This window comes from Pterocles gutturalis, unplaced genomic scaffold, assembly GCF_000699245.1.
Source record: "Pterocles gutturalis isolate BGI_N339 unplaced genomic scaffold, ASM69924v1 scaffold23601, whole genome shotgun sequence".
In the NCBI taxonomy this organism is placed as follows: domain Eukaryota; kingdom Metazoa; phylum Chordata; class Aves; order Pterocliformes; family Pteroclidae; genus Pterocles; species Pterocles gutturalis.
Genome location: NW_010098501.1, coordinates 29,128 through 47,402, shown reverse-complemented (window position 1 = coordinate 47,402; position 18,275 = coordinate 29,128). Strand labels below are relative to the sequence as shown.

Genomic DNA, 18,275 nt, shown 5'->3' with positions numbered 1-18,275 from the left:
CATTTTGTTATAAGAAAGTTTACAATTGTCACTGAAAGTGATTTTACATATATACATATATATATAGCTCTATATCTATACTCCTACATGTAAGTGTAGGTATATACACACACTTGTGAGTATATGTGTATATAAATATATACACACGTATGTACACACATATATGTACATATATAAAATACACACGTGCACACATTCAGGAATGTGTGCGCGGTGTAAGTGTGTGTCCACATACATACATACCCTATCTAGGATCATTGTAGAGGGGCCAGTCAGTAAAAACAGATAACTGCAAACAACCACCCTAATAATTACGAAAGAAAAATGTGTAAAGTATTTTTTAATTTAACAGATGGTTAATGATTTGTATTGAACAAAAGGAACACAGTCTTCTGTATTATATAGAAATTAGATTTATTGCATTTGATTATGTTTGTGTGACAGATGAAGAGTACCTGCCTGCTCATGGCAGTTAACTTCTATGATGCAATTTAAAAAAAAAAAAAAAAAAAGTACTGGAAACAAATTATTCTACTAATGCAGCTTTGTGGATGTGACTTATGGTGATACTTTCCAGCATGTGGCAGAGTTTTCCTGTCTCTTAAAATACTTCCCTACTTCAACTGGTTTGGAAAGAGGCTGGTTTCTCTGTCCTAATGGTTTCAAACCAGAAGACCTGGTTACCTCATTCTTTCTCTAGATTCAGAATCACTGTGATTTATTGTGAAAAGCTCACTACAAGAAAGATAAATCAATTTTCAAAAGTGAGCTGGAAGAAGATGTTGCTTGAATTTTAGCTTGGTCAGGTAGGAGTTTTTTCTATGTGAATTATTGTTATTGGTCTCCTATTTGCTCTGAAGACATATCCACAATAAAATACTATTTCCATGACAGCAGTAAATGGTAATCTCCATGCAACGTAAACTGTAATTTCAGAACATGCATGTTATTTAAAAAAAATAAAAATATAAGGTGCCTTGAGAATGCTGGCAGTTTTACATTTGGAACATACAGTTAGTCTGTGTGTATATATATATTTACATCAGAACTGCTCAACTTTACCTTACAAGCTTCCAATTTAGGAAAATATACAGTACTTTTGCATATAATGGTATATTCCTTGTAGCCCCTGAGTCAAGTATAGAGGATTTAAATTAAAAAAAAAAAAAAAAAAAAAAAAAAGGAAAACCAGCCATTAAAAGCACTTACAATTTTATGTGAAGTAATAGTATAAAAGTATTATTTCCCAGGAAGACCAGGATCAGAAACATGCCTATGAAGACTCAAGATTCCTACAGTGCTTAGTGAAGATTCTGGCAAGGAAGGGTGCCTAATTGGCTGGAGATAAGTTTTACAATGCTGTGGAGGACACTCTACAGGCTGGTCACGTTCTTGATCTAAAAAAGAAGCCAGGTTGTCTTCTGAGGCTGTGTTAAGATGCACTCCACTTGAGAGGGATTCTTTGGATTTAAGTTTTGATTTTTCAGGGTCTAGAAATTCAGGACACTGGAAGGGAGGAGGAGAAACAAGATGGTAATAATTAGATTGTTTGCTTCCAGGCTCTTGTTCTGCTCAAAGTTAGCACATTCAGATGGTTGCTGGAAAACCATGTTTGAAAATTAAGCAGTATACTGAAATATTTTACTGCATTTGATATAATGTAATTGAATGTATTCTGTGGATTAATTGTAGAAGTCTGGATATATTGTCCTCTCCTCAGACTTGCTCATATGACATCAAGATACATGTATGAATCAGCCCTTTCTCAAGGACTGAATATTCTTGAGACCAAATCGAAGAGTACGGATTTCAACATTTTTGAATTTGAGTTTTGTTTCAGAACATAACTTTGGACTTGCATAATTCTGAACATTATAACCATTTGGATTCCAGTCTCAGCACTCAGTTCTCCTTCACTTTTAAACTTGGAATTTGTGTGAAGTGTGCAGTGCACCTGCTGATGTTTGCAGAGGGTGGCAGTATTTCTGTTCAGACAGGGATATGTGTATACATTTTGTGCAGGTATATGCATGGTGAGTTTACATTTCTGAAAACTACTGCTGTGCATTTACTGCCCTGATAGTCTTTATGCATGTAAACCCATGCCTTCTGGATGTGTTGGACTTACTGTGTCTATATGTGTTGCAGCATACGCATGAGGAATCTGACACAGCCAAGCATGCTGGATTTGCTAACTGTATACTACATGCCTGATCTGGGATTTCTAGACATGCAGCAGCCTGTTTGGAAATAATATGCCTCATCTTTGCCCAAGCTGTTAAACTCCAGAAATCCCAAACAAATTTGGAAAATAATTAAATTTTGCCTGAACAGAACTGGGGTGGAAAACACGTATTGGGAAATGCATGCAGGTATGTCACAGCTCTGTATAGTCACATTTATAGCAGTAGCAAGGGACTGGACATAAGAATGGTTTTAGCCCCTCCCTCTTCCATGTGTATGTAACCATTATGCTGCATCATCTGGATTTGTCTGGCCTGTACCTTCAGGAAAACACAGTCATGGTGCTTCTCAGGACTTAATGAATAGGACCGGTGGCAGATGTACCCATGCAGGCAGGTCTGATGCTTGGAAAGTGTTTGTGGTTTACACCCATGTCTAGTATTTGTCATTTCTGCTAACTCTTGTAAAGATCATGATAATTAAGTAAATCAGTCTGATTAGAAGATCACTGTATGGATCTCTACAACCCTCACAGAAAATGTGGCCTCTGAAACCGTGGTATCTTAAATTCACTGTGGAGGTGCTAGGTCAAAATATTAATTTCTAATTCCTCAAATAAATGAACAAGCACCTAGATGGGTATGCATTTCTTTCACCATAACCTAAAAAGATCAGCAAACCTCCTCGTTGCAATTGGACATGTACATACCTGAGATGAAGGACTGAAACTTCTGTCTGTTTTAATTGATGCTGCAGGCTGAAGCTTTTGTATCACCTGGGTTGCTGGCTGTTGATACTCGGCACCTGCAGTCACCATGCTATAGGCAGGTGGAATGAGCGTTGACTGCTTTTGCAAAAGCTGCAGGATGGTTTGGATATCAGCAGTCATTTGGGACTCAAGCCTAGAGAAGTAACACAAAATCCGTTTACTCATAACCAGGAATATTTAACATACTGATTACAGCTGCATTCAAGAGGGACCTGCAGCTTATAAATTAAGCAAGCTATCGCTTGTTATGACATGACCATGTCTTAAACAGGAAAGAACAGAAGAGGGAGTACTGAGCCCTTCCAAAGCTTGCTGGCTCTCTGCTTTGCAGAACGTATCTGCATGCTTGCCTCCAATCTTTTTGCTATGCTAAGAATAAGTTCATTACTGTCCCTTATGCTTGCAACACAAAGTAACACGGGGGACCAGGTCTTTGGTTGGAATTAACTGGAATAAATGTACTCTCTTCATTGCAACTGAATTGATCTGTACTGTCTGAGGATGGGACACTATTTCTGGTGCATCTGACAATTAATTCTGACATTTCCAATGCTAATACAAACAATTGTGTTTTTCTACAGTTAGAAAATGAAAGATGCTTTCAAGATCATTGAAATAACCAACAGCTCAAATCTCCTTACTGTGAAAATTTATTCAGACCTATTCAGGCCTCAGAATTAATGTCAACATTTCTGATGTTCAAATTCGGTAGCTTTTTAATCTTTTCCTCCCTTTTTATAAATTTATATATGACTTCTGAAATACTTGAGCTGCTTATATTGTTCATATTTTCAGTTCCATAGCACTGAAAGGATTTTCAAATGGTCTTGCCAAGATCCATGACAAACTCAGCAGTAGGTAATGCCTATTGTGCCTCCCCAGCTGCTGGAATGCTGCAGAACATGCTATGACAGACTGTAATACAGATATACAGCCTTCTGTATTGCAACTCATCTTCTGACAGAGTAAACAAATCCTTGTCAGCAGCCTTTAATGTTGTGAATGTTACTGCTTGGGCTCTCTACAGCAGCAGAATTGATCCACTGCTGACAGATTTTTGCTGTCACCAGGTATTTCACTGTTTGATATTATTTTTTATCATGTTGGAGTTATCTATTGCCTATGTCATTTATTTACAAAAGCATCTGTGAAATTAATTTGAAAGGTACGCCCAAAAGATATTGAGGATGCCATTTCTTCCTTTATTGGGAAAAGCTGGTCTGTGGCATCAGCTCTCATAAAGAAAGGCCCAAACCTGGAGGTTACAGTCAGTCATGCCCTCCATGTCTTCTTGCTCAGCTCCCTTGGGATCTTTGCTATTTTCAAATGTGCTAGTCTCACACAAGCTTGATGCTGATGCCACAGGGGAAAATACTGCAGCAGCAGGAACAGCATGCCACCATCCAGAGAGTTTCTGTCTGCTAAACCTGGCCTTAACATCTCAGTGAATATTAGCGATTTAGCATTGGAGGACTTGCATCAATGATTGTCTTTGGCTTTGAATTAACTCTAAAATTGCTCCCTTCTTACTTTGTTAGTACTTGGTGGGAGTTTCCTGGTGCTTCAAATCAAAAAATACCTCTGCTAGCCTTTATTAGTCATCATTGCATATTTAACTTCTCCTTCCTTTCCCCATAATTTACAGTAAGTCCATGTCATGCCACCCAAGGATGAACAAATAGGAAAACCTTAGATGCTTGGCCCACAGCCTCCGTGAAATTCCAATTGCTTAAAGAGGAGAAAAAGAGATAACTCTAGGGACATACTCCTTCTACAGTGGCTTTCCAGCCTTCTATATCCGTTTAATAATTTGAGTGTTATGCCAAGCCTCTAACTTGTCATGGAAAAGGTCAAGAAGAAGTGACCCTGCTTTTTAGACCAGCAGGTCAGATCTGACATAAGCAGGAAAGAATATTGTCTGCTACATTCATAGAAGACTCGCCAAGGCTCAAACTCCCGAAAGCATGAAAACCTTTAAAAACATGAAAGAGCTAAAGAATAAAATGATTTAATAAAATCCATAACAATTAAAATCTTAGTATATCAGCAACAATGATATCACTCAATACTCAGAACTTGCATGAGAATTTGATAGAACTATGGGTAAATTTGAGATATAACTTCAGATTCAAGAGCTTAAGATTGCAGAAAAAGAAATGTAACCAAAAGACACATTGTTGATGAGGAACATGCAGCTGTTTAGTTATGTGACATTTACAGTTACTGAGATTACTTGACTTTACTGCAATTAGAAATTACAGCAATTTAGGCATACATGTAAAAATCTCTTTTTAATGTACTATATAGTATTCATAAATGAAAAATACTATGGTTTGATTCCCTTGTGGTAGACGAAGGAAGCAATATGCAGTTAACCTGGCTTTAAACTGATTGCTAAAATGTACAGCACAGAATGCCAAGGAAGAGCTACTAAATTATAATTAGGTCTGAGTGTGTGTCATAGTATTTGTCATGGAAATATATTGAAAGTAATGGAATTGCAGAGTGAAAATAATAAAAAAGCCAGAGACCAGAGCACAGGGCAGTTTAAAATTAAGTGAAACTACACGGTAAATTACAATGTAGAATGACCCAAAATTCTGTAACCATATTTTTAAGATGCCATAAGCTATGCTGCTTAGCTGCCAGCAAAGAGTAGTATATCAGAGAGCAAAAGAGAGAAGGAAGAGACATTTTATTAAGCAAAGGTGATAATGGCTTCTGACAAAGAAAGCATCTGTTTTCTGTTGTAACAGGTATAAGTATTTTGCCTTTGCGTACTCCCTTGTTTTACTTATTATAGAGACAGTTGCAAAATAAGTTAATGTATCAAAAAGGGAATTTGTCTACAATGTTTTTGTTAAAGGAAGGCAGCTGGTTTACTTTGCATCTTCAGGAAAGAAGTACTTCAGATACTGAAGATACTGAAAATTGCCATTTTGTGGACATGCAAATATTTAGGAACAACATTCTGAGTGAGGTGAGATTTAACCTTAACAAGTTTAGGTGCCTCAGTACAGCTTCCAGGTTAAAAAGCTGGTCTCCTAAACAGTCAATTGAGGACAGAGGCTCTTCTGCAAGGCAATTCAGAGTAGCTTATGTGGGTACCTAGAGGTAAGTGCCATGAGTATTCTGGCAATGAATTAAAATTTTTGTATCCAGCATTCCCAGAATAGCTTTTTCCAAGAATCTGGAAGGCTGAACTTAGGTGATATTTAGGCTCCTCAAAATACATATAAACAACAAACTGATATTCTCATCAGGCACATTTTTGTACTTTTGAGCTTCTGAAGATCTAAATGCTTTTGGAAACTTCCTGAGCAAATTCATTCCTACTGTAGCATCATTAATATCAGTTGTATTATGTACTCTTTCACATATATGCTTTTCCTGCTCAGATCTCTGCTTTTACCTGTTGAGTTGTTCTTGAAGTAAATCTAATCGATTCTCCACTTCCCCATATATAAAGTCACTTTCAGTTTCACAGATCCCCCATGTGACATGGGGTAATGCTGACTGAATTGGGGAGTCCTGGTACTCCTGGATGTTCTCCTGCTCCCAGTTTCTTTTATCAGTGATATCTGATGAAAAACAAAACATAAAAGTATAGGTTTATATACATGCTGTTAGAGAGGGGTTGGCAGCCTTCAAGCATCCTACTTACTCATGTTTCTCAAAACCTTGAAAGTCAGATTGGTACACTGGCCCACTGCCTGAACAAGTCTCTTTGCTCCTTACTACTGATAAAAGTGGTCACACCCATGACAACATTTTGAAGCTGTGGATAAACAAGCAGCTTTTTCTGTTCAGCATCATCAGAGTTCTGCCACTGAATAGCTCCTATTTGTTTAGTTTTCTTTCTATTATTTGACCAATCAATCCTCAAGGTGTTTTTTTTAGCAATTTGTTATTCATTGAAATTAGAAATATTTGTTCTAACCTAAATGCTTTAAATGATGTGGTTGAATGTCTTTGATTGTGTGTTTCAGAGACCTGGCTAAGACCTTTTCTCTTGTCCTTGAATCTGCTAATAAAATGTATTTGCTGTTTAGCTTTTTGGTGTGAAAGGAGGACTTGCCGCATTGCATCTACAGCACTGGGCATGCATTCCAGTGCATTGGAATGCCTCCTCTGGAGAAAGCTGCCAGATCCCAGCCAGCTGCCTTTCTTACCAATTATTGTAACATTGTTTGTATTACAACATTGGTGAAGTGTAACAGGTTTTTCTGTGAGACAGAGGCCATTTAATGCAGCTCATACTGTTTGCAAAGGGATACTGGTTATTATTTTCAGCAAGGAAATTGATTTTCATTGATGTAGCTTTTAGCTTCATTGTAAATAATATTTTTTTCTTTTTTTTTTTGGACTACCGATAAAATTTTGGATTAAGACACAGAAAATAAATCTATTTCAAGCTAAAAAAAGCCCAACTGCGTTATTAGGCTCTTACTGCAGAGTTTCATTTAGCTTGCTGAGTTTAGTTACCCTTCTCAATGGAAATCTACCCTTCTACCCTGGAACTCAGTGATCTTTCCAACCCTTCAATCCCTAACCATTCTGTGATTCTATGATTCTAATCCTTGTATACTTTATACACAATATGTAAGGCATTGAAAAATACTCTATACCAGTAATTTATTTTTTTATCTCCACCCCTTTGTAAAGAAAACGATGGTGACTGCTCCAGGCCCTACCCTGTACCTGCTGTGCCCAAATTCCATCCCTCTTGTCCCTCCCAATTCTTGGATCTGTGTGATCAAACACTGCACCTTACCACCCAAACAGAACTCAGGGGAACTCCTTTCTTTTACTTGGATCTATAGTTTGAGCTATCTCTCCTTCCTCTTTCAAATTGCTTAATTTACACCTCTGTGCATTTATGAATTAGTTTATATTCCTGGCTCTAGGCTGTTTCTCCTGTTCACCAAGCTGGTGAAAGGCTACAAATCATATATAATGGGATATATTAGTTGCACATACCCTGATCTGATACAGAATTAAGATCTTGCTGTGAGCTTTGCAGAGACTAAGGTGACATATTTAGATGGAACAGTGCTTTTTCTACATCTACCCTCCCTCCACCTCAATCCTTTGTTACTTTGAGTGAATCTGTTGTCACGCAGACAGTCAAAAATTGCTCAGTACCACTCAGATTCTCTTCTGCTGTGATAAAAAAGGCTGCTACAACTTTAAAACCTGCTCAGTGCAATTCCCGTTAGGGTTGTATTTGTAATTATTTAACTACATGAAGTTACAGAATGTATTAAAAGTTCTTACTGTGCTCAGGCTGCTGCTTCAACATACAGCTGGACAAAATCCTTGACTGCTTATGAGGTGTCAGCCTCTATTGTATGTGCAGTTGGATTTGAATTCCACATCCCCCAGTAGTCCCTGAATGGTTTGCTCAGAGCTTCACCTAACACTTCTCTTGGCACTGCATGCTGATAACTCAGCATAGGTTACATTAATGTCACACTTGTGAAATTTTTTCTAAGCAACCATAGCAGCCACAGCCATGTTTCAAAGAAAAGAGAAGAAAACACAGTGTGGGTGACATGTGAGAGGTTTGTCCAAATGCTGTTAGCTAGTCCTTTTCAAACACATCTTTGAGCAGTGTTGTTCTAAGCAAAGAAAAAAAAATCCTTCTTAGATTTAGTATTTCAAGCAGATTTGGCCAGGAAGGGGAGCTCTCACTACGTGACTCCAAGTGAAGGAGGAGACTTTTGTCTGAGAAAGGTGCTTACTGCATTATCTGATCTTCGATTAGCAGGTGGTAAAAGGTTTCCTGGAGCTGTAGAGAGTGTTTGAATTTCATGTGACATGACCCATAACTGATTTTATGAACTGAGCAGGAGGAAGGGGAAAGAGATTTCATCTTGGCTACACAGAAACCTGTTCAGCTTCTCAGCCACTCAAGCCAACAGAAGGAAGGAGGAAAGCAGTCTCAGAGAAGCATGTAATTTGGTTTTAGCAGTCACACATGGCAAAATTTGCAGTGTCCAAGGAATCTGGAAAGCTCTCAGCAAAGTGAAGGGAGCAGACTATGACAAATTTAGGGGTAAAATTTTAAGATATGGGTGTGGGTGCAATGGATGTTGTAAATCCTGTGAATTTAGTCTCAAGCAGTGAACTTCAGGAGTAGAAACTAAAAATGTAGGCCATACATTGCACGGCTTTTTAATGTCCTGTAAGAACCAAGTTGTTTGTTATTTTGCACAATGAATCATTCATTAAAATCACATATTTTTCAATGCCATGGATTATACCAGGGAAATCACAGCTTTTTTTTTTTTTTTTTTGGTCCCAGAATATGGATCTGTATAATATTACAAGAAACATTTAATTTGTGACAAAGCAAATTAATTGACACTCAAATTATAAAAGAAGTTCATACACTTTAAGATACAGTATTGTACTGTTCTAAGCATCTTTTCAGGTACTTCCACATACACGAGTATGCCCAGAAAAGCCCAACAGCAGTTGCAATTTTATAACTAATTATAGTCTTCCAGGGCTTGAAAAATCCTGGACTGAGAACTAAATTAATAAATGTATAACTTGGTTCACTTGAACAATTCGAGAATCAATCTTATGGCCCAAATAATGACCCACTGAAAACAGAAAATATCATTTTTCCACAATATATAGGTTACCAGCTACAGAAAAATTATCAGGTCTTCTCAGAAGAGCCACGTTTCAATGTTAACAGTTGCATTTTAGGTTTATGAGAAAGAAGTTTCTGCAGTTTCTGCCCACATTATCCAATACATTATTTGTAATCTTTCCATTCATCAACAGTAATGACTAAAGCTTAAAACAAAACTAAAGACAAAGAAATATGTATCAGTCACAGTGGTAATGAATTGCAGTAGCTTTATACAAGTGCATTTGTATGCAAGATTTATAAGGTACCATAATATATGTGGATTATAAACATACATACATGCAAGCAGAGTTTATTTCAAGATTTCATTATAACTACTTTTATGGTAAGTCATATTCAATCTCTAATTAATATCAGGAGTAAGAATTTAGTTTAAAAAACACATATCAATCAAAGCTGATCTTATTTTATTGACCTTGAAGTTTTTATGAAAGTTGCAAGAAAGGTAATGAGCTTTCACACACAATACCAGAAGTGCTAGATTACAAAGTGGAAAAAAAGAATGTGGTCTTAATCAAAATATGTAACCTTTAGACATGCTAAATTTAGCTCAAATAAAATCTGCAATAGGTTGCCTTGGAAAATGTTGCTATAGCTGCAAGGACACATTTCTGGCTATTGGTAGGGGAAAGGTAAGCTTTCAAATTATAGTATGTATGCAACAAGTTTATGTGGTGCAGATTTATACAGCCCTAACCTGAGGAGACCAGACTTCACATATTCATATCTTTGAAATGTGAAAAATATATTGTTTGGCCTGATTAATCAATAAGTTCATTTAAAATTATAGCACAAAAGCCTAAAGTTTCTTGGATGATGGTTAAACAGTTAAATTGCTGCAATGGAAACAAACTGCTGGGGAAAACAGCATTAAACCGTAAATATGTAATTCTCCCCTTCAGACTGAAACAATTACAAATGAACTTTCAGCAATATTTGAATTGTATATTAATCCAGGGTTTTCCATTAATTTCCTTTCACATCACTGAGAAAATGAATACTTTACTATATTAGATGTAATTTTAATTATGTTATTTAACTCTATGTAAAAGTAACTGAGATGGCTTAACAGTTTTTGATCATTTATCATATACAAAAGGCCAAATCTTTGTTCTTGTGTTTATTTATGGAAGTTAGGATTTGGTCTGTGTGTTGTAATAGCACTCCTTTTAACCAACATGTGCAGCAAAATGGATAGCATTCTTTCAAGCTATTATAATTTCTTTTTTGCGTAATTTAAGTTATGTCTTTTCAATACAAAAAATGAAACTAGTCACCTGATTTTTTTTTTTTTTATCTAGCTCTCATTATCTAGGATTTTTCACGGGCACCCAACCCTGATATATCAAACACCCTTTGAAGAATTCATTACTGCTTTGGGTGCAGTTTTCATCCATGAGCACTCAATGAAGTCCAGTACCACTTAAAACTTTAAAGAGTTTGTTTAAATTACTTCCCTAAGGCAGTTCCATCACAAGATGGTTTATTAACAAAGCCTGGAATAGCCTTTTGGAGGTTGTGTATTAAGCACAGTGTATTAAACTACATTAATCCCCTTGAGAAATAATAATTTTTTATCTAAAAGTTTTTTCTTGTTAACCTTTCAGGAAACACAAAAGTAAATATTATGTAAAGAATCAATAGAACCATTCAGAAAATCATTTATAATAATTAGACTGAAAAAAAGATGTATTCTCAAACTACAAAATAGCATCAACTAGATTACCTTTGCAGGAATTGCTTCTTTTATCAATAAGAATATCTTCTGTGATGTGAACCATTTCTTCAAAGTCCACCTCTGTGGTTTTGTCTGTTACAGATGGGTAATCGGCTATCCCAGAGAACAGGGGCTTTTGCTCATCTTCAATGGAGGACATGAAAGATGATGATCCACTTTTTTTATCCTCAAAGTGTTTCTTAATAGATTGATAGTATCTGGTGGTGTCCCCTGAGGGTTCAGGATCACTCTGATCATTCTCTTTGATATAATCTATTAAACAGAAATAATTGTGTACAATAATATGCACTTCTTGAAATGATGCTCTAGTTTATTCTGATCCGAGAATGCAGATGATTCAGTTAGGAAGTTTACTGGCTATTAGAATAAATTACTTTATAGCCTTTTTTCGATTCCTGTATCAGAGGAGATTTATATTTCTTTTGAAGTGCTAGAAGACATTTGCATGTATGTAGTAAGGATTCATAGTCTCTAAACCATAACTCATTATGCAAAAAATTGCTTATATCAAAACAGCAAAGTTTTTATCCAACACAGCCCTCCTGTTTACTCACTGTTTTGTTTTTTTTTCCAGGTGAGGATGAGATTTCAGAAAGCCTTATATTCCAAAGTTTTTAAAAAATAATTTATTATTTCATTCCCTCTTTCAATCTCTCATATACTTGGGCAATTATCATGGTTTTGACAGTCATGGATGTCAGAGTCAGTGTCAGAAGTACACATTTAAGTTATGCCCACACAAGAGCATCTTTGCTGATTATTTTCCAAGAAAAGGCAAATGCATTAATCAACCAGTCAACTTCGAAGTGTCTGGGCCCACCTAAACAAAGAGCATATTTCTCCATGCTCATTACTGTCAAACCTATATTTGGGATTGATATATTAGAGAGAAACCCTATGGGTACAAAAAGAAGGGAGTTCTTTGTCTGTCTTTGCAGAGTTATCTCAAAACAGCTTTCCAAAGTAGCCCAAATTCCTTAGCCTTTAGAAGTGATTGCAATTCTCTGAACATCCAATCTTTTGAATAAGAAAAGTACACAACCTGCTGTGATATATATGGTAGCAGAGTACCAATCAAGTTGAGAATGAATCTTTCATTAATCTCATTCAAGATCTCTAGTGAGGAACAAAAGATTCAGTCCTCTTAAGAAGTGGCAAATAAAGCTAGATTTAAAGCAGATGCATTTAAAAACACATTTTAAAAATTAAACAGGATTTAAACCCACGAATGATAATTTGTGAGTATAGAGAACTCCTGATCTCTTTTCAGCATAAACTTGAAGCTAATTTCCAATTCAATATTTGGTCTTACCTATTTTTAACTGAAATGTCAAGATAATTCCAGTTCTTCTATTTATTTAAAACACATTTTAGCAGGGTAGTCTCAACAACATATAAATACTGTAACCAGTTTGCATTAATATCCTGGGGAGACAGCATGATTTCCCATCTGCTTTGTGCTAATTACTAATCAACATAGCTCTGAAACGTCTGTAGTCTTTACAGCCTACAACAGTGGTTAATACAACATTTAGTATATTCCCTAGGTTTCTTCTCTGTTTTCTGGTCACTATAAGGAAATGAAACTGTGGCCTTATCTAATCCTCTGTATCTGCCCAGAAAGAGAATGCAATATCTGTATAGAGCACTCTGCAGGAGTCCAGACATCTGTGAACTGTGAGGGCAGGTAACGGTGAACAAAATAAAACCAGTACTAAAGCAAGCCTCCTGTAACTGTCTCCAAGGGCAATTAACACAGCTCTGGGCTGAAGTGACTTTCTTTGGCTTCTGTTAAGCAGCATTACCAGCTATAAGTGATACTGGTGATACTCCAATACTGAGAAGGCATCAACTCAAATGCAAATGGACTGGCAGTGTAAAGCTCTTGTGGGATGCTCTGACGGGAGAGTCAAGTACCATGTTCTCTGCAATCCCATCTCCAAAGCAGTACAAAACCAAAAGAAAGTTTCATAAGAAAATTCTAACGCAGATGTCTCCCATGGCATTTCTTGTGGGAATATATGGTGAAATACATACAGTCACACTATAGTAAATTGTCTTAATTACTTACTCCTTGACTGATTTCAACCTGTGAAAAAGACTTTCTAACGAAAGCTTGAAATTGCCATTTTTTAGGGTATTTTTTATGTTCTTGGGATTTTGTGCACTAATGGTATCTGTAATGAGCACTCTGTGGAATACAAATCAATCATTGGACTAATTTTAAGAGGAGGTCACTGAGACTCTAATGAAAAAAATTGTACAGCAGCTGAAGCATAGCAGACTGTCTTATCCATCATATTCATAGAATATTAAAATATATAGAAACAGAAAGCTAGAATCTGCTCACAGTTACACTACTGTAAAACCAGGATGATTCAATCGATACCCCTGCATTTAGTCTCAATCTATATCAGAACAACAACACATATTATTTTCCAAAAGCTGTCCAGGTATGATGAACTCACTGGCATCAGAAGGAAAACAGAGATCTGTTGAATGTAGGTTCTTGCCGGCTTAAATCAGGGAAGATTTGTTCATTAGCTGATCTATTTCAAAATATGCATCTTTGGCTTTACTAACATTGCTTTATCTGCTAGCCATCTGGCTACATTCAGATTGTTTTCCTTTTAAAAGACTCTAATGCTAAATATTCTTTTGTCTGGAGAACAATCTCATGATACTCTGCACCTAGCATAGGAATTAAAATGGAAACTGCATTTTTTATTTGGCTTTTCAGGATCTGATGATGGTGTAAACTCTGTACCTCAGCAGAACAGCTTATTATACAGTGTCTCTCTAGCTCAGTGGAAATATGTTACAAATAATATCTAGGTAGTGCTTTATTCAGAGTGTGAATTTCTCCAATTTTTCCTTCCTTTTCTAATTAAATCTAGTCATTGGTTTGGAAGGAATTTTCCAGAAGAGAAGCGTTTTCTATCTGTGTAGGTGTAGGTGTGGATAAGTTCATTTTCTATCACACAGACTCAAGATTTCAAAAGATTTATCTTCTCATTTCTCTTCTGTTTCCAAAATAAATACAATCATTACTCCCCCACCCCCGTACTTCCTCCTTCCTTTTACAGTAAGACAAATCTCACTCTCTAATTCTGATTGCCAGAAACTGTTTTGCTGAGTATGATTATTTTGTAACTTCCTGCTTTACCAAACATATACAAACATAATTTATATTCTTTACGGGACTCATTTTAGCCTGTTATGTGTTTTTGGTGCCTGCCACGTTTAGAGGCAATGATGTCCTCTGACATTTGCTCTCTGGAAATCCCAAGAACTTCATAGCAATTATCAGAAGATTTGCATCCTGCTTTTCTCACTTGCACCGGCAAAGGAAGGGAAGAAATGGGGTTGTCATGAGGGCAATGAAATACAGCTATGACATGGACTTGCAGAAATATTGGCATAAAATCCAACTTGGTGGGATGGTTATCGGAGATCAAACAAGTTTCTTTTCTGTGCTGTGGTCAGCCTGTAATATTGAAGCTTTGCATTTTTCAGACAGTAGCAATCTGCATGATCTAGACATGTTTTCTCTTAATATATTACTCTGCTGCAAACAATATTGGTGAAAGTGTCAATAATATATTACATGTGGAGCAGCATTGTTTAATATTACTGTAATTTTATTAACTGGAATTTGTCATACTTAATCAGACTAGCTATGTAGCCTAGTGGTTCAGAAGGTGACAAATTTTTACTCCTTTTTTCAGCCATCCAATAAAAAGTCCCATAATATGCCTAGACAAATTCATTTTTGTGCAGCCTGTTTTGTGCATGGCTTCCTCACCCCCGCAGAAAGCAATTTATATCCCAAACTATCATTAACATGATCTGCAAAACTACTGTATGTGTTCAGTAGACATGAGAGCTTCCCTTTCCTTTGAAAAAAAAACTACCATAACACTTTGTGCTACACCAAGTACATCCCTTGGTAAGGAGAAATGCACACCATGACTTGGAAGGAGGGATGATCAATTGCTCAAAAGCTCTGTAGATCTTCATATTCCCAGCAAATACTTTGAGTCAACTGTTCTTAGCCATTTCTAATGTGATATTCACAAATATTCCTGTAGTGGTCAATCTATCTTTTCTAGATACAAACAAAATATTTGCCAGTCACCATGACTATCTGCTGTCTGTTCTTTAATTTAAAAATGTCAATTGCCTTTTCAGAGAGCAGAAAAATGCCCACCCATGCACCACAGGCAGCAAATATTTGGAGATAAAGTCAGTGACCAAGCATTACAGATAGTACATTAAATACAATACCATAAACACTGCTGAAAGAGCGCAAAATTTCAGCTGTGCCCAAAAATCAAAAGCTGTTGACACATAGTTTGAACACTGATTTCGAACCACGCCTATGTTTTCCACCACATAGATGGGAAACAGCGTAAAATCAGTCAGGGAAAATGGCAATCTTAATTCCTGCAATCACGGCTTTTCACTTGATGGTTTAAGAACAATATAATCAACACATAATATTGATGTAATATCAAAAATTCCTGGTACCTTGGAGCAGGACCAATATATAAAGAGGGGTGATTCCAGAAAAGTCTTCTCAAGTTGAATGCAGGATGTACTACTCTATAGAATGCCAATTAGGGACTTTAGGATTATTAAACTGATAAGTAAAATGTTCCTATTTTTTTTCCTTGCTGTTTGCTTCATACTTAGTTGAATGCAAGTACATAGCTGAGTACCTTCTGACGGACTAGGTAATGGAATTATATCAAAAAGGAGGAAGCTGACTGTTTGTGAACATGAAACTGAGAAGCAACCCAGTGTCTGGTCATTCAGTGGATAACCGTTGCTATGTTCAAGATATACCTTTTTGCCATATTTTTAATATATCTAAGAATAAAATAAAAAAGTTAAAGTAACTTGTATTCCTTTAAGATATATTATTATGACAAAGAAATCCATAAACAAGATGTCTGACACTTTTGTTTCTGTTGCCATTCTTTCTTTGACTTGGGTTTCTTAACTCAGTCTGCAATTAATATTTTTATTTGAATATTACATTCATACATGACCTTCCAATGACAGACTTCAGAATGGATTTTTAATTTACAAGTTCTAATAACTCTTTATTGCTTTATTTTAATTAATTTTAAATCTTCAGAGATAAAACTGTATTGATTTGCAAACAGTCTCACGGGAAACAGTATCACGAACTTTAGTGGATTTATTTTCCAATGGGAGAAGGACATAATCCCCACAATCTTTACAAAAGCATGAAAAACAATAGATAAAATTCTGGACTTCATTTTGTATGCTACATTTGAAATGAGAGCTACTCTGCTTTTGCTACAAGAAAATTTGTCTAAAACCTGATTTTGGCCCTGTCTATAGAGATATTTACGCTTTCTCAAACACCAGAAAGTACTATAACTTACCCTGAATTCACTTAAACAATCCTAAAACATTTGTAAATCTTGAATTTTAGTGCTTGAGCTTGTGTCTCAGAATCAACTGGGTCTACACTCAGCCTCAGAGACCTGATGCTGCATATCGTGACATCTGGATATTTGTCCAAACCAGCCTCAACTCATGTCCTGACAAGGAACATGTCATGGGAAAGGTCACCTGAAAGTCCATTCCAGAAGAGGAACAACTTGAACAAAGCAGTCTACCATTTTTCAGCTGAAAAGAAATTTGTCCATTGTCAGGACAGTCTTCTACTGCTGTCATCACTGGTGATCAGGGAAACTGAGAAGTGCTGCTTTCATAAACATTTTTGCGTGCCTGCTGAAAGCATAGCTTTCTCCAACATCTGCACATTACCAATACAGCCCTGAGGACAAAATAGTACAGAAAAAAGCAAACACTTTTAAGGAAAGTTTATTATTAAAGTCCTCATAACTAGTAAGTTGAAGTGATAAGAAAGCATAAATACTATTTGACTAACACTGAGGAAAAATGATGTCTGTCTAGAAATGGATGCAGGAAGATTCCTATTCCTAGGAAAAGTAGGTTACTGGTGGTGTTTTAAGAAAGTTAAAACATTTTCTCTTCGCCGTAGTAAAAAGGTTTTAAGTACTTATTTTTCTGTCGCTATTTTTAATGACAGAAAATCCTTTAATTCCAATTTCATTCATAGTTTGGGAGCTCCTAAGTCTTCACTGGGGAACCTGAAGATACAAACTAGTGAAATTCCATCATTATAGCAACTCCTGGCAATTCTGCTGAAAGTTTCCAGTAGGTTGAATAGTGATGGTGGAGGAGCTGCACTGTACTGGAGAGACCTTTTGAACTACTGCTCTGCCTCAGTGCTGCCTGTGAGAGTTTGGTAAGTTGTGTCCTTTGCTATGTTTCCTCTCTGAGCTATGAAGGTTTGAATGATTCTGGACACAGCAAACAGTAGAAGACACTGAAACCTCTGCCCACCATCCCGGCCTAAAGACTATGTAACTTTTCCATAAGGATCCATGTTCCTTTATTAAAATGGACTAAGAAATAAGATAGCTTTGAATGAAGGAATTTAAGATATTTAAAAATCCAAGAATTTCAAAGTTGAAGTGAGCGTGCAATCTTTAGCACAATGAGATAAGTTAGGGATGGAGTGACATCCTTACTGGGGCAGGTTAACCTTAACTGGATGCCAGGTGCCCACCAGGCTCCTCTGTCACTCCCCCTTCAGCAAAATAAAGGGGGAGAATAAGATGAAAAACTCGTGGGTCAAGATGAAAGCAGTTTAATTAAAGCAAAGGCCAAGGCCATGCACAGAAACAAAAGGTAAACAAAGATGTTACTCTTTACCTCCCCTCAGTAAGAAATGTCCAGCCATTTCCCAGGAAAGCAGAGCTTCAGTGTGTGCAGCAGCTCCTCCTGGAGACAAACCCAGTAACCAATGCCCCCCTCCCATCCTCCCTGCCCTTGGCTGTTCTGGCTGAGCTGGT

General features: G+C 36.6%; 1 protein-coding gene across 1 annotated transcript in view; it reads right to left on the bottom strand.

Annotated features, from left to right (window-relative positions):
• Window positions 1-402: 402 nt before the first annotated feature.
• Window positions 403-18,275, bottom strand: part of KCNH7 (potassium voltage-gated channel, subfamily H (eag-related), member 7) — a gene marked incomplete at its 5' end in the record, with an annotated part of 43,382 nt that continues 25,509 nt past the window's right edge. Inside the window, 4 exons of the mRNA XM_010073349.1 lie at window positions 403-1,506; window positions 2,894-3,086; window positions 6,366-6,534; window positions 11,344-11,607. Coding sequence (XP_010071651.1) covers window positions 1,240-1,506; window positions 2,894-3,086; window positions 6,366-6,534; window positions 11,344-11,607 — 893 coding nt within the window. The remainder of the gene's footprint in view (window positions 1,507-2,893; window positions 3,087-6,365; window positions 6,535-11,343; window positions 11,608-18,275) is intronic.